The 18114-nt window shown below is 38.2% G+C and overlaps 1 protein-coding gene across 5 annotated transcripts in view; it reads left to right on the top strand.

Moving 5' to 3' along the window:
* p120ctn (adherens junction protein p120) overlaps positions 1-18114 on the top strand; it is a 914089-nt gene that overhangs the window by 336928 nt on the left and 559047 nt on the right. For all 5 annotated transcript variants that reach the window (XM_067140690.2, XM_067140688.2, XM_067140689.2 and 2 more), the window contains exon 7: positions 3114-3323. In XM_067140690.2, coding sequence (XP_066996791.2) covers positions 3114-3323 — 210 coding nt within the window. The remainder of the gene's footprint in view (positions 1-3113; positions 3324-18114) is intronic.

The following is an 18114-nucleotide window of genomic DNA, read 5'->3' as shown; positions in this document are numbered from 1 at the left end:
CCCTCAAACACACATGTATGGGGTAGAATCTACCCTACGCCATTTTATTTCCTTGTGAAATATACAAATAACTTTCCTGTGCTCTCCCCGCCCTTGTATCTTTCCGGCTGGATCCCATGCAGAAAGAGTCATTCGTACATAATCTTTCTTGAAACCTCCAATTAATACAGTGTGTGTCAGTGTCCTAAGATCTGTTGTGTGTGCTTGAATGTTAATTTTTTTCTGGTAAACTCAGGATGTTTTAACCCTTTCGTGGCCAGAGGGTGATATAATTCGCACTGAATTTTTTCTGCTATTGGGCCAAAGGGTGACCTGATTCCCACATTTGATTTGTGCTGCTACCTGGTTTTGACATCAGAAAATCTAGAAAAAATTCTGCTCTGGTATATTTGCAGTTTCTAGGTTGGTGAACGTGTTTGCTTGCATGTGTGTAGTGTAATGGCTGCCAGGAGCGTGCATTTTTGGGAAGTGAAGTGATTTTCTGCACCAGAAAGGTGGATGCTAGCAATTCTAAGCTATTTGTGTTATAAAATATTCTGTGGTGCTTCAGACATAGATTGAGCATATTTTTTTCCCAGTATGGGTAAATAAATAGGATTTATGTAAAGATGAAACACAGGAACATAAGTTCTTCATCTTGCCATGATTATTCATCTCCAGAATTCTTTTGTTATTTTATTTTATTTCATGTTATTATGTTACCGAGTTCCAGAAATTCCATGAAAGGTAAAATGTAATGTATTAATAGCTTGTTTCATGATAAATAAATGTGTTCAGATTACCTTTCCAATACATAATTGTGGATGTATTATTCGTTTGGCTTTCACTTTGTACACCCCTTATTCTACCTGAAATGATGGTTACAGCTTTATTCAGTATAAATTAGTTATACTTCTGTGTGGTATAAGATGAATGGACATATTCACATTTTATGTCCTGATTTGTGTGTGCTAGCATTTGGTTTTTGGGAAGTATAGTTCCCACATTTGTGTCACTTAGGGCCGGTTCTACCATCTGCTGGTAAAGCGGCTGGCAGCTGCCCGGGAGGTAAACTACCTGGGGGTGTAAATCAGCTGGTACTTTGCTTTGCGTGCAACCACCTCCGCGCAAGCGCTGGGTAGCTAGCCAGAGCTAAACACTGATATACAGAGTTGGCTAGACTGATTTTCAGCGACTTCTCGCTTTCGAGTGTGGTGCTATCTATCGTCAAATGTATGAAGCTCATTTCGGTCGTCTTATTTTCCTATGCTTGCATCTGTTGATTATCATCAAAAAGCCTAATAAGGGGAGTCTTAAGAGTTATGGATATGTCAAGCTTGTGTGATTTCAGTCTATGAGCTTCAAAATCAATACCTAATTGGGATTAAAATCTCAAGACTACATTTTCTTACGCGAGTTATAACCTGTCATGTAAGGCAGCGTTTTTGGAAAGTATTATCGTAGTAGATTGGTCAAGTTGCTCGCTCTTTAATAGAAGGTACGCAGGTTTTCATCGTCTCTCTAATTTACATTAAAAAATTTATTTTCATTCCCTGCCGTTGTTCTTAACTCTTTTTCACACGCTTCCATGTACGTATATACACCCACATCTTTCTTACGGACTTATTGCCTTTGAGGATTCTATCTGCAGGCTTCTGTGAATTGATTATCTCCACGATGCTCTATTTGCAACTAGCTCTGTGACCTCGTTTAGTTCCACATGCTTCCATTTATTGACAATGCATTTCATTCTAATGTTTAACTTTATGAAGATAAAGTTGGAAGCTACTGTTAAGGAACTAATCAGAGTAAATATTCATCATAGGAAGAGGAATTTGGGAATGGAATAGTTTCCAATTTCCTCGAAATCATTTACAAGAAGACTATGTAAACGACTGATACGGAATCTGCTACCTGGGCGACAGTCCTATATGCTATATTAATCGTAACATCACTTTCTATAAGTAGCACACATATAAAGCATTTTCCTAGTAGACATAATATTGTGGTTAAACATTTCAATGAAATATATTATTAACAAAAGACCGTATGTAAAGAGGCATACAGATTAATCCAACGCTAATAATGAAAATAAAAAAGATTCGTCATAATGAGGACTCGAACCTGCAAACCTCCTCTTATGAACCGAGCGCGTTAGCCATTACGCTACGAGAAAGCTTGGTGTAATAGGGATACATAGAACTAAGTTATACCTGGTGTCTGAAAACTGAAAAAGTAGAAAATTAAATCCCATTTGAAATTATTTCCAAATAGGTTTTGATTTTATATCCTTTTAGAGTTTCTTTATGAAAGCTTGACGTATAAAATGTGTTCCCTACACTATCAATGCGAGAGGCTGGTGTGACCGTTCTAACTCAAAGGAAGCATTAATGTTCAAAATCTTGCAATACAATATCGATCACTGTTACAGTATAATGCATTTTTTTTAGTATACTAAGCTAATTTGAGTTGTATGTCACCAGAAATACAGCTAATGTTGTTCAGCTCTCAAAACTTGCCCAGCAGGTAAAGTCTTATTGGGCCCTCGAAGTGGCCGATAAATTACGCGCCGGATAACGATGATTTGTGCTGCCGATAGTGCTACCTGGGAGTGGTCGAACGGAAACATCCTTTTAAGCGGAGGGCAAGTTACGCGCTACTTTACCAGTAGGTGGTAGAACCGGCCCATAGGCATACTGGCAGCCATTGGGATATATAGTTCCCAAATTTTTTTCTTCCAAAGTTCCAGCGAATGAAATTAAAAAAAAAAAAAAAGCTTCTCATTCCTTGACATTCCATCATTACAAAAACATGTTTAGTTCCCAAAAATAATTTCTTAAATGATTTGGCCATGAAAGGGTTAAACAGAAAGTATATGACTTCAGATATCTCAAAATATAAATTCATATTAAAGATCCGCCCGGGAAGGATTTATGTCATGTACTACAAGTAAATTACATTTCAATAATTATTATTATTAGATTTTTGTTGTTCAGTAATTGCTTTTTAAAATTTATTTACTGAGCAATCTTTCTTCTCAAGAAGATATGCTTGTTGCAAAATTTATGGCCAGTTTGTATGTGAATTAAGGTGGTTGTAATATTCTAACTTTGCCCCATTTGTGAACTTTCCAGGTGAAGATTCCAAGCTAATGTATGGCTACGCCCCTCCCTCACCATATGGTACAGTTCCTGCAGCTTATAGTAGCAATGGTGCTGACCCCCGAACGTATGAAGAGAATGGGCCTTCTACTAGAACTATATTTGAAGATGAGGAAGAGTTGAGAAAACATCTATCCATGCATCCTTCGATTCCCTCTCCTTCTGTTGATGATGATCAGAGGGGTATGTGGAATTAATTTCTATTATTTACTTTTAAATAAAGCGAGTAATGAAAGTGACTGCATAGTGTAGTGTTGGTTAAGAGCTCTCTTTCTATGCTTGAGGTTGAATCTTCCCGTATGTGGTACATATAATAATTCTTAAATATAAGAGATCTGCGAAAGTAGATTTACTGGCACATTATTGTATTTACTTACAAAGTAGAATTCTGACACACTATTATTGATAAAATTGATGGCAACTAATGGGACGGTAAACTCGCATAATTTTTATTTATTTGCTGTTATTTTCCTTTTCTGCCTATAGAAAATGACTTGTGTTGAAACGAGGTTCACAATGCATTTGAACATACTGTCGTGATCTTCAATTTTTAATTAAGTAACCTTTAAATATCTTCTGAATCTTGAATACAGGAAGTTAATGCCTAATCAGTTATTGCACTATGCAGTAAGTCAGAGTGATAATGTTAAATTTGACTGATTTTTGCTGGATGTTGGATTGTAGATTTTAGTCCCTCTTGGTTTGTGGCATGAGGAGTAACCAGTATTAATCTCCTAGCAAAATTCCAAATGTGCCAGGGTGACAGGGTGATAATAATAATATTAATAATAATCCTAGCATTATGTTCTTGGGTCTGTTTGTCATTTAATGTTTTATTTTATTTAAAAACTGATACGTTCTTCAGTCTACCGAAATTAATATTGAATAAAATTTATAAACTACCTGAAAAAGAAAACATATTGCAACAGAATTATATCTTGAAAAGAAAAAACTTAATTAAAATAGAATGACACATATTGCTGTTGCTGATCCTATCCAATCTTATTCAAAAATGTTTAAAAATGTATAAACATTTATGTTTATTTCTGTAATTATCATCATCGCCATCTTCTCCTTATCCGGCTTCTGCCAGCTCAGGGCATTTATGGCACTTCTCCACCTCCACCTTTCTCTCTCCTTCTACCATTCCTCTTCCATCTTTTTGTCCCAGTCCAGGTTGCTTCTTCTTGCACCCTTCTTTATCCAATCAGTCCACCTTGTTCTATGTCCCCCTCTCACTCATTTTCCCACAAACTTTATCTCCATCGTCTGTTCTGGTATTCTTTTCTCCTTCATCCTCTTTACATATCCAAACGATCTTAGTTTACTCCCATCGTTTCTCTCATTTAGGAGCCAGACGGGGTGGCTCAGACAGTTCAGGCACTGGCCTTATGACCCCAATTTGGCAGGTACTGTCCTGACTCAGTCCGATGATATTTGAAGGTGCTCAAAAATACGTTAGCCTCTTTTCAGTAGATTTACTGGTACGTAAATGAACTCTTGCATGACTAAATTCTGGCATCTCCGCATATCTTGAAAACCGCCAAAGTAGTTAATGGGACGTAAAAACAAATAACATTATTATTAACTCCATTTAGGTTTTCCATTCTGACCTCCATTCCGACATCTTTGTTTATCAATATGTCTTTCCTATAATTTTCATAGGAATTTTGTTTCGCTGGTTTGAATTCTAGTATCCTCCCTAATATTCATTTTCGAGGTCTCAGCCGCTGAGGTCAATAAGGGTACTTAATACATTTTGTACATTATATCCTGACAACTCCTTTGTATTTCATTATTCCAGACAAGATTTCTTACACTGTAGTAGAATACATTGCCCTATAGCACACTCTTGTTGATCTCCATGTCCAGCCTTCTATTCTGCATTAATTCACTCCCTAGGTATATGATGATGATGATGATGATGATGATGACGGCGACGCTTGTTTTAAGGGGCCTAACATCGAAGGTCATCGGCCCCTAACCTAGGTATATGAAACTGTCAACAATTTCAAGGCTTTGAGCATTGATTTTAACACTGTATTTCCCTTTTCTTGCTCCTCTTGATATCACCATGGTCTTGCTCGTCTCTCCTCTGATTTTCATACCATACGTTTGAATTTTCTTGTTCTATGATCATGTTGTTTTGTACTTTTTCGCTGTTTGTTCCCCAGACCATAATATCATCTGCAAATAATAATAACAACTTCATCTTCCTATTCTGATATGCTTCCTTCGTCCCCTTTACAATTTATGTCCGTATCCGTAAGAGGCGACTAAATGGGGTGACCAAAGGATGATCAAATTAGAGGCATGAGACTACTTGTAATTAGTACCATCACGCTGGGAACACCATGGGTCACTTCTACTTGCGTGTAGTACCACTATGTTAGGTACGTGATTAGTAGCGACTGTGTGTGCTTCCAGCTGGGTTTTACAGTACCTGTGATAAGTACCACTATATGAGCGACACCATGGGTGAGCATTACCATGGGTCTGCCTTGCCTATGATTAGTACCCATTATGTGAGGAACACCACAGGATAATACGAGTCCCTGTGGTTAGTACACGTATGTGAAGAACACCATAGGTTTGCATTCCCTGTGAATGGTGCCGCAATATGAGAAACACCATAGGTCTGTGTTACATGTGAGCATTACATTACCTGTGAGTAGTATCATAATGTGTGGAATACCGCGAGTCTACGCTACTTTTGATTAGTACTGCAGCATGACAAATACCATGGTTCTACTTTCCTAGCGATAAGTACCATTATGAGGGGCCGATGACCTGGATTTTGGACCTCTTTAGACTACAAGCATCGTAGATTCATTATTGTGCTTTAGGAGCAGTCCCTTGGTCAGTAAGACCATTGTTTAATGCTAGTTTCTGGGAATGTGGGGCATTGCGGGTCGGCTCCATTGATATCAATCCATTCATTCTTCGTCCTCATGTTTTGAATTTTGGTCAGTGGAGGATTGTGAACTTTTAAATTGTAATTACATTTCGTCTCATTTCGTACCATTAAGGGCCGATGACCTAGATGTTAGGCCCCTTTAATCAACAAGCATCATCGTCCGTATCCATTAGAAGCAAAGAAGGAGACAGGACACTCCCCTGTCTTAGTCCACTTTCATTTCTAAACCATTCTATCTTCTCAAACGGAGTTTGTACGCTGCTGACTCAGTTTTTGTACATTGCCTGCACCATTTCTAGAGTTTGTGTACCCAGCCTCTCTTTGACCATTGTTTCTCAAACATTCTCCCTGGGAACTCTTTATGATTTTGTTACATATATGAATATCATGACCAGATCCTTTCCATATCCCCAAATATTTTCCATTATTTGCTATATTTCCTCGTGTATTAGAACCCTCCCCCCTTCTGCTTTTATAGGCGCAAAAAGTGAGGAGGGGGTGCATCCAATATGCAATAGTCTCCCATTTTGTCCAGTGATTTCTGCATGAAATAAATTTCATTTTGGATCCGTATTGACAATTATGTTATGTAAGTTGAAAAGCTAGTATATTGGTTCAACCTAGTCAATACCTGTAAATTTATTTACAATTCAAAGTTGTAAAAGCATCATATTAAAACAACAGGACATGTTCTGGCCACATTAGGCCATCTTAAGCTGTCTAGATATAAGTTAAAATTAATATATTAAAAGTTACAAAACATGAATAAAATTTACATTCATATGATTTAAATTAAAATAAGTTTAATGTTGAAAAATCATCAGATGAAAGTCTTTTGATGTAGTATGGTGATGTCAGAATGAGTCTGACATTGAACAGTCCTACGTAAAGAAATGACGATATAATTAAAAGTTTCTTCTGTTCCTTAAAATTGTTTCACTCAAAAATCATGACAATTGATTAATTAAAATTGTTGTTCCACTTCATATATAAAATTTAAAAAGTCTGAAATGTTGCAAATTTACAAATGTAGATTAAATTGATTTAATGCCAGCCAGACTATTCAGTGGAAATCAACTGCCGTCAGGTCATGTCGCACGATGCGAAATCTAGAAGGAAAACGAAAAATTACTAAGACGAATATTAAAACTAGGTAAGCAAGATGTAGGAAAAGAAGAACCCTGTAGATAAAAATGTAGAAAAACAGACATAAAACTCTCTTCCAACAGCTCCATATTTTGTCAGATCATATCTGTATGCTGGCTAAGTTGACACTATGTCGGTAACACATTCGTCCTTGTGTGAGTGTGAGCAATGTTATCTGCAGAGGGGAGCACGGTAGGGGAAGGGGAATGTGAACAAAGGTAGTGAGGACTGGAATGCATACTACGTGAGACCAGCGTGTAATATGGTGATGACAAACAATTGAACTTACTGTAAAAATTTGTGATTTCATCATCTAAGACATTGACTTTCTCTGAAATTTCATTGAGGTGCTGCATTCAATCTTAGATTAAAGTGAATTGATATTGAGTAATTTGCCCTTCTGTAAGATCTTCATTGTGTTCATGCCATCTTCAATGGACGTAAAGGAGTGATTGAAATCTTGCATGTGTTCACTCGTGTCCGAGAATCTATTGAATCTTTTTGGGTTGACATGTTTTTGGTAGCGAATGGACGTAAAGGAGTGATTGAAATCTTGCATGTGTTCACTCGTGTCCAAGAATCTATTGAATCTTTTTGGGTTGACATGTTTTTGGTAGCGGATATTAAAATTTCGGCCTGTCTGATGTACATAGCTTGCCAGGTATTGATTACATTTCATTCTATAGATCCCTGAATTTAGAAATTCATTATTATTATTATTATTATTATTATTATTATTATTATTATTATTATTATTATTATTATTATTATTATTATACATACATACATTATCATTATAGACTGTTATGCCTTTCAGCGTTCAGTCTGCAAGCCTCTCAGAATTTACTAAACGTCGCCACAATCCTCGATTTGCAACTAGTGTTGTGGCCTCATTTAGTTCTATACCTCTTATCTTTAAATCGTTAGAAACAGAGTCTAACCATCGTCGTCTTGGTCTCCCTCTACTTCTCTTACCCTCCATAACAGAGTCCATTATTCTCCTAGGTAACCTATCCTCCTCCATTCGCCTCACATGACCCCACCACCGAAGCCGGTTTATGCGTACAGCTTCATCCATCGAGTTCATTCCTAAATTAGCCTTTATCTCCTCATTCCGAGTTCCCTCCTGCCATTGTTCCCACCTGTTTGTACCAGCAATCATTCTTGCTACTTTCATGTCTGTTACTTCTAACTTACGAATAAGATATCCTGAGTCCACCCAGCTTTCGCTCCCGTAAAGCAAAGTTGGTCTGAAAACACACCGATGTAAAGATAGTTTCGTCTGGGAGCCGACTTCCTTCTTACAGAATACTGCTGATCGCAACTGCGAGCTCACTGCATTAGCTTTACTACACCTTGATTCAATCTCACTTACTATATTACCATCCTGCGAAAACACACAACCTAAATACTTGAAATTATCGACCTGTTCTAGCTTTGTATCACCAATCTGACATTCAGTTCTGTTGGATTTCTTACGTACTGACATCATTTTAGTCTTCGAGAGGCTAATTTTCATACCATACTCATTGCACCTATTTTCAAGTTCCAAGATGTTAGACTGCAGGCTTTCGGCACAGTCTGCCATTAAGACCAAGTCGTCAGCATAGGCCAGGCTGCTTAGTACATTTCCACCTAACTGAATCCCTCCCTGCCATTTTATACCTTTCAGCATATGATCCATGTAAACTACGAACAGCAAAGGTGAAAGATTACAGCCTTGTCTAACTCCTGTAAGTACCCTGAACCAAGAACTCATTCTACCATCAATTCTCACTGAAGCCCAATTGTCAACATAAATACCTTTGATTGATTTTAATAATCTACCTTTAATTCCATAGTCCCCCAGTATAGCGAACATCTTTTCCCTCGGTACCCTGTCATATGCTTTCTCTAGATCTACGAAACATAAACACAACTGCCTATTCCTCTCGTAGCATTTTTCAATTACCTGGCGCATACTGAAAATCTGATCCTGACAGCCTCTCTGTGGTCTGAAACCACACTGGTTTTCATCCAACTTCCTCTCAACGACTGATCGCACCCTCCCTTCCAAGATGCCAGTGAATACTTTGCCTGGTATACTAATCAATGAGATACCTCGATAGTTGTTGCAATCCTTCCTGTTCCGTTGCTTATAGATAGGTGCGATTACTGCTTTTGTCCAATCTGAAGGTACCTTACCAACACTCCACGCTAATTTTACTACTCTAGGAAGCCATTTCATCCCTGCCTTCCCACTATACTTCACCATTTCAGGTCTAATTTCATCTATTCCTGCTGCCTTATGACAATGGAGTTTATTTACTATCCTTTCCACTTCCTCAAGCATAATTTCACCAACATCATTTTCCTCCTCCCCATGAGCTTGACTGTTTGCAACACCACCATGATGATTTCCTTTTACATTGAGAAGATGTTCAAAATATTCCCTCCACCTCTCCAGTGATTCCCTGGGATCTATTATGAGTTCACCTGAATTACTCAAAACACTGTTCATTTCCTTTTTCCCTCCCTCCCTATTATTATTATTATTATTATTATTATTATTATTATTATTATTATTATTATTATTATTATTATTATTATCATCATTGAAGCCTCCGTGGCTCAGGCGGCAGCACGTCTGCCTCTCACCGCAGGATACCATGGTTCAAATCCCGGTCACTCCATGTGAAATTTGTGCTGGACGAAGCGAAGGTGGGACAGGTTTTTCTCCAGGTACTCTGGTTTTACCTGTCATCTTTCATTCCAGCAACACTCTCCATTAGCATTTCATTTCATCTGTCAGTCATTTATCATTGCCCCAGAGGACTGCGGCAGGCTTTGGCAGCCAGCACATTTCCTGTCCTCGCCACTAGATGGGTCTTCATTCATTCCATCCCTGACCCTGTCGAATGACTGGAAACAGGCTGTAGATTTTCATTTTCATGGTGAGGAAGAACAAGACTGAGTTCCGTGCTAATATGAACACTGAACTGTTATAGTTGGGCCCACGAGAGTTGAAGTGTGACGTTTAGCGCCACCGGCGAGAAAAAGTTGACTAACGCTGCTCGAAAATGGTCTGTTGCTGTGGCAGCGATAACAGAGGTGCCTCATTTAAGGAAGCTATCGCCACGTGGTTCGCTTGCTCTCAGTTGATTTTGTGATATTATTCCGAGTAGTACTGTGTTAGCTGTGTTAATTGTTGCTGGTTTATGTAATTATTTACGCGTTTGTTTCCTGAATATTATTTTCGTCGTTAGTTTTCTTTTTTGTAAGTTAATCAGTGGCTAGTTGTGCAGTTATATTCTCTATTTAACATGTGCATTTGTTGAGGTTATTGTCAGTTTAGTGAATATGAAATCTCATATTATCGGCAATGACGTGTTCCGTCTTAAATGCCAGAATTATTAGCAGGAGCTTAGGAAAGAGTCATCCGGCTCCATGGCTAAATGGTTAGCTTGCTGGCCTTTGGCCACAGGGGTCCCGGGTTCAATTCCTGCCTGGGTCGGGAATTTTAACCATAATCGGTTAATTTCACTGGCACGGGGGCTGGGTGTGTGTGTCTTCTTCATCATCTCATCATCATTTCATCCTCATCACGACGCGCAGGTCGCCTAAGGCGTCAAATCAAAAGACCTGCATTTGGCGAGCCGAACTTGTCCTTGGACACTCCCGGCACTAAAAGCCATATGCCATTTAATTTTCAGGAAAGAGTCAAAGTCTACTGAATTGCATTAGGCCAACATAATTGATTAAATATTCAGCCTATATGAATGGGTGATACGCCGCAGTTTGAGGTAACTATGACAACGCAGTTTACTATAAGCATAATCGATTCAGCATCGTGTTATAGAAGCAGTCCCTTGGTCCGTATTACTATTGTTTTGTGCCAGCTTCTGTGCATGTGAGCCACTGTAGGTCGGATCCACTGATCGTATTAACTTTATATCAATCCATCCATTCATTCTTCGTCCTCACGCTTTCAATTCTGGTCAGTCGAGGATTTTGGACTGTTAATTTGTCCTCTCATTTAGTCTCATTTTGTACCATTAAGGGCCGATGACCTCGATGTTAGGCCCCTTTAAACAACAAACCTTAATCAGTCAATCAATCAATCAATCAATCAATCAATCAAGCATTGTCATCTTTCACCACCATGTATCTGTTGCTGATGTTTAAACTTAAAAGCTCGAGGCATGCATATAGTTTGTGTGAAGCTTTACAAAGACAACACTAATTGTTTTTAGACATGTACTGATGTCGTTTGGTAGGTATATTGAATTGTTGATGTTTTCCTCGTTCTGAGCCATGAGATTGCTTGGGAAAAAAAGTAGTCATGCATAACTGCAAAGTTTGGCATTTCTTTTCCAAGAACTTCACAATTGAGAAGATCATTGAAGTTAATGACATCGTGATTAGCATACATGTTTTCAGTCTCTAACCTTAGCTTTCTATCAACATGCGATAACAGTAATTCAGTCAGAATTAAACCTTGAATGCTGGGTTGGGCATTTAATGATGAAAGTGCATCTAAGCTACCTTGAGATGCGGTTATTAAACAACTCATTTCTGGTTGCATAGAATTTGCTTTACTTGTTAGTTGTAACAGTTGTTTGATATTTTCAGAAGCAATGAGTTTTGGACAATGGTATCTGCCTTTTATTAGATGTAGACATGTGTAATGTTTGAGTCTGAAATGCTTAGATTGTAGGCATGTGTAATGTTGGAGTCTGAAATGCTGATGTTTTTTATTGTGCCCCTAGCTTCACCTTTAAGTGATGAGAGCAAGTATTGAAATCTTTCCTTATTTGACAATTCCTCATTAGTTATGATCACATTTCCAAAGGTGTCCTTTTAATGCAGCCATGTGGTTAAAATACCATCAAAAGTTGGTAGGTTTATTTTCGGAAGCCTTATATTTCTTTTACGGCAAGAATCATTTACGGAAGGGGCACGTAGATTCCACTGTGTCATACAATTATCGAATTCCTTGTGGTATTTGTCATGCTGAGTATCCTCAGATTCGTCAAATAACTCCAAGTCTAACTGAATTGCTCGGACTTCTTCATTGAGTGATCACAGTTCTTTTTAATTTAATCTGAATTAATGCAAGATCCGTGGCTTCTAATTCCATGTTAGCAAATGTTTCTATGCAGCTAAGACCCACCTTTAAGTTTCCTCTTTTCTTAACGGCTTGTTTTCTGCTAGCTTCATTCAAGACGTTCATTAATCATGATAACCTATCGTTCTTTTTAAATGATAAATGCAAAACGTTTTTATGATGCGGTAAAAGTCTGTTATAGCAAGAATTCATAACGGCAAAAAATGCACTTGCTATAGCGAATTGTCTTTATATCAGATTAAAATAAGTATGAAACGGCAGTTGGTTTGTTCTAGACTTGTGTTTTTCGCAGAGGATATCCACACTACAACTTTTTCATTAGTTATTTTTTGAACTCCCTTTCTCACTAAAACCAGGTGTGAGAAAATATGAAATATCCTCTGAAATCTGGGATGCAGGGCTGAAGTTAACACAATAGAGGAAGAGTGGATAGTCACGAAAAATGAAGTCAGCAGGGCTGCTGAAGAAATGTTGGGAAGGAAGAAAAGATCAACAAGGAATCAGTGGATAACTCAGGAGATACTAGACCTGATTGATGAACGACGAAAGTACAAGAATGCTAGAAATGAAGAGGGCAGAAATCAATACAGGCGATTAAAGAACGAAGTGGATAGAAAGTGCAAGGTAGCTAAGGAAGATTGGCTGAAAGAGAAGTGCAAGGATGTTGAAGGTTGTATGGTCCTAGGAAAGGTAGGTGCTGCATACAGGAAAATCAAGGAAACCTTTGGAGAAAGGAAATGTAGGTGTATGCATATTAAGAGCTCAGATGGAAAGCCACTTCTAGGGAAAGAAGACAAAGCAGAAAGATGGCAGGAACATATACAACAGTTGTATCAAGGTGAAGATGTAGATAATTTGGTTCTGGAACAAGAAGAGGCTGTTGATGCTGATGAAATGGGAGACCCAATTTTGAGGTCAGAGTTTGACAGAGCTGTGAGCGACCTAAATAGGAACAAGGCACCTGGAATTGATGACATTCCCTCTGAATTACTGACTGCCTTAGGAGAAACCAGCATGGCAAGGTTATTCCATTTAGTGTGTAAGATGTATGAGACAGGAGAAGTCCCATCCGATTTTCGGAAGAATGTTGTTATACCTATTCCCAAGAAAGCCGGTGCTGACAGGTGTGAAAACTATCGCACCATTAGTTTAGTATCTCATGCCTGCAAAATTTTAACACGTATTATTTACAGAAGAATGGAAAAACAAGTTGAAGCTGAGTTGGGAGAAGATCAATTTGGCTTCAGAAGAAATGTAGCAACATGTGAGGCAATCCTTACTTTACGTCTGATCTTAGAGGATCGAATCAAGAAGGACAAGCCCATGTACATGGCATTCGTAGATCTAGAAAAGGCATTCGATAATGTTGATTGGACCAAGCTATTTATGATTCTGAAGGTGATTGAGATCAGATACCGAGAACGAAGAATTATCTACAATCTGTTTAAAAATCAGTCTGCAGCGATAAGAATCGAGGGCTTTGAAAAAAGAAGCAGCAATCCAGAAAGGAGTGAGACTAGGCTGGTGTTTGTCCTCCTCCTTTGCAATGTTTACATAGAACAGGCAGTAAAGGAAATCAAAGAGGAATTTGGAAAGGGAATCACAATCCAAGGAGAGGAAATCAAAACCATGAGATTTGCCGATGATATTGTTATTTTATCTGAGACTACAGAAGATCTTGAAGCTGCTGAATGGTGTGGACGAAGTCTTGGGTAAGGAGTACAGGATGAAAATAAATAAGTCCAAAACAAAAGTAATGGAATGCAGTCGAATGAAGGCCGATGATGCAGGAAATATTAAATTAGGAAATGAAGTCTTAAAGGAAGTAGATGAATATTGTTACTTGGGTAGAAAAATAACTAACGATCGCAGAAGTAAGGAGGACATAAAATGCAGATTAGCACAAGCAAGGAAGAGCTTTCTTAAGAAAAGAAATTTGCTCACTTCAAACATTGATATAGGAATTAGAAAGATGTTTTTGAAGACTTTCGTGTGGAGCATGGCATTGTATGGAAGTGAAACATGGACGATAACTAGCTCAGAAAGAAAGAGAATAGAAGCTTTTGAAATGTGGTGTTACAGAAGAATGCTGAAGGTGAGATGGATAGATTGAATCACAAATGAAGAGATACTGAATCGAATTGGTGAGAGAAGATCAGTTTGGCTAAATTTGATGAGAAGAAGAGATAGAATGATAGGACACATCTTACGACACCCAGGACTTGTTCAGTTGGTTTTTGAAGGAAGTGTAGGTGGTAAGAACGGTAGGGGTAGATCAAGGTATGAATATGACAAGCAGTTTAGAGCAGATGTAGGATGCAATAGTTACGTAGAAATGAAAAGGTTATCACAGAATAGGTTGGCATGGAGAGCTGCATCAAACCAGTCTATGGACTGATGACTCAAACAACAACAACAACAACAACAACTAAACTACCATCCTGGAGGAACACACATCCTAAATACTTTGAATTATCTACCTGTTCGATCTTCATATTGCCAATCGGACATTCATTTCTCTTGCATTTCTTACCTACTGACATCAGTTAAGTCTCTTTAAGCTTAATTTTCATACCATACTCAATTGCACCTATTTTCAAGTTCCAGACTTTCGGCACAATCTGCCATTAAGACAAAGTCGTCAGCGTAGGCCGAACTGTTTAATACATTTCCCCCTAACTGAATTCCTCCCTGCCACTTTATACCTTTCAGCAGATGATCCATGTAAACTATGAACAACAAAGGTGAAAGATTACAGCCTTATCTAACCCCTGTAAGTACCTTGAACCAAGAACTCATTCCACTGTCAATTCTCACTGCAGCCCAATTGTCAACATAAATACCTTTGATTGTTTTTAATAATCTACCCTTAATCCCATAGACCCCCGTATGGCGAACATCTTTTCCCTTGGTCCCCTGTCGTATGCTTTCGTAGATCTACGAAACAAATATAACTATCTGTTCCTCTCATAGCATTTTTCAATTATCTGGTGTATACTGAAAATCTGATCATGACAGCCCCTCTGTGGTCCGAAACCACACTGCTTTTCATCCAACTTCCTCTCAGTCACTATTCGCAGCCTCCTTCCCAAGATGCCAGTAAACATTTTGCCTGCTGTACTGATCAGTGAGATACCTCGATAGTTGTTGCAATCCTTCCTGTTCCCCTGCTTTTAGATAGGTACAATTACTGCCTTTGTCCAATCAGAAAGTATCTTACTAACACTCCGTGCTAATCTTATCATTAAAAGTTAAAAACTTCATTTTGTTCCATATTGAACTGAGATTACTGTTAAAATTTGAATGAAGGTTCCACCAATTCAAATCTAAATATGTGTCGTACAAAATGTTAGTTTAGAACATGTTATTTATTTATTCATAGTACCGGTTTCGACACGTAGGAGTGCCATTTTCAGCTTAAAATTGCAAACTTGGCGAGTAACATATTATATTACTATAAACCATATACATACAATATGGTATAAAATACATGCAATGACAATTTCACACTTAAAAATTTAAAGTAGGTAAACGCATTACAGGCGTTATAGTGTATGATTGTGAAACTGTTGATGATGTTACACATTCATTGTTGGATTGATGATGTGGGAGTTCAAAATCTTGATGTACGCATTAAAATATCGAAGTAAAATTGAAGTCCACTCCTCTGTTGGTATCGGTGGAGATATAGGTCGAAGTCCAGTAGTCTATATGATTATAGCCGGCACTTAATAAGTGGTGGGTTGAATATGGTTTTAATTAGACTATAATTGTCTCAGTTCAGTGTGGATAGTGAAGCCTATAAAGAAAAAGGAAAACTAATTAGATGATTAGATTACTTGAAATGGGGCAAGACAAATTCGTGGTCGTGTGTGATGAAATATGGGACTCGCCTTGTGCTGCGTGGTTGATGTTTGCTACGTGAAGAAGAGATGTGGACTGAGCGTGTGTAGGCATGGATAAGTCAGGTATGTGGGAAGGGGTGGGATAAGGGGAAGGGTAAGGGGTGGGAGGGCGGTGTTTAAGACGGGTCAGGGGGACGGAGTGGTGGTAGTGTGCAGCGCGAGAGAGTATTGTGCAAAGCATAAAAGATCGATCGCTTATTCGTGAATTTAATGTCTTAAAAAGACTTGGATTAAAAAGTCGAACAAGATGTTAGGTTTATCTGAAATTTCATTGAGGTTTAGAGTTGAAAAACTGGCCCAGATGAATGAAACAGTTTTCCTTAACATCAAGTAATTTTACTTCGATATTTTAATGTGTATATCAAGATTTTAAACTCCCACATCATCAATCGAACATTGAATGTGTAACTTTATATCAACAGTTTCACAATCATAGACTATAATGCTTGTAATGCGTTGCAACATACCACCTATCTACTTTTCATTTTTAAGTGTGAAATTGTCACTATATGTATTTTATACCATATTGTACGTATATGGTTTATAGTAATATAATATGTTACTTGCCCAGTTCGCAATTTTAAGCTGAAGATGACACTCTTTGTGTGTTGAAACCAGTACTATGAATAAATAAATAACATGTTGTAAACTAATATCTTGTATGACATATATTTAGTATTGAATAGATGGAACCTTCATTCATATTTTAACAGTCTAATTTTATCACTCGATGAAGCCATTTCATTCCTGCTTTCCCACTATATTTCACCATTTCAGGTCAAATTTCATTTATTCCTGCTGCTTTATGACAGTGGAGTCTATTTACCATCCTTTCCACTTCATCAAAATGTCACCAATTTCATTATCGTCCTCCCCATAAGCTAGGTTGTTCGGGAATATTTCTATGTATGTTCAGAAGATTTTCAAAATATTCCTTACACCTGTCCAGTGATTCCATAGACCGAGCTCGATAGCTGCAGTTGCTTAAGTGCGGCCAGTATCCAGTAACATCAGATGTAAGGCTTTTCAGGCATTTGCTCTATTAACCAGCATTTCGTCTTGGGTCTGACACTAGACTCATCAGAGTGGGATGTGTCAGACCCTACCCACTGATGCAGGGGTGTATGCAGGTGAACTTATCAGAAGCCTGTAAAAGAGGCAAAGTCTGATAACTGCATACAGGAGATAAATCTCCACAATGGAATTATTGCCCGCCTAGCAATTCCGAATGGAAAATTCTAAATTCCCTTGGAGGGAATTACATTTTTTTCACCAATTGAACATGTCAAAAACATATCAGATGTAAGGCTTTTCAGGCGTTTGCTCTATTAACCAGTGCTTCGTCTTAGGTCTGACACTAGACTCATCAGAGTGGGATGTGCAATTCTCTGTCTTCATCAGTCCTTGTTTGGAGCCAATTCTGATACACACTTTTTTTAACTTTACAAGCTGCTCTCACTTCATCATTCCACCATGATGTTTGGTTTTTACCATCCTTTCACATAGTTGTTTCTAGGCAGTTATGTCGTGTCCGCCCCAGTTTTGAGCTCAGGGCTATCACTCTTCCAAGGATCGAACCTGTGACCAGGAACGTAGGAAGAGTGGTGTCACTGAGACGTATGTTAACCCTTAGCACTCCCGCATAGATCCTATTTTCTTCCCTATATAACTCCTTTGTCGGCATACGCGTGCGTGAATTACAGGTATAGTAAGCTACTGCAAGCCTTCGACGAAAATTTGAAGCAGTGTATAGCTATAATCTCTTTGCAATCAGGCTTTGTGCAAATTCTTTGCAGACCATGTGAGTTTGTAAACAAACATTGCTTAGCAACATGGCGTCGTTCGAGCAACGTGAGAAAGAAATAGCCAGGCTTTTGGGTGAAAGTGATGTTGATTTCA

Source organism: Anabrus simplex, chromosome 2 (assembly GCF_040414725.1).
Source record: "Anabrus simplex isolate iqAnaSimp1 chromosome 2, ASM4041472v1, whole genome shotgun sequence".
NCBI lineage: Eukaryota > Metazoa > Arthropoda > Insecta > Orthoptera > Tettigoniidae > Anabrus > Anabrus simplex.
This window is presented reverse-complemented; position numbering and strand designations above follow the sequence as displayed.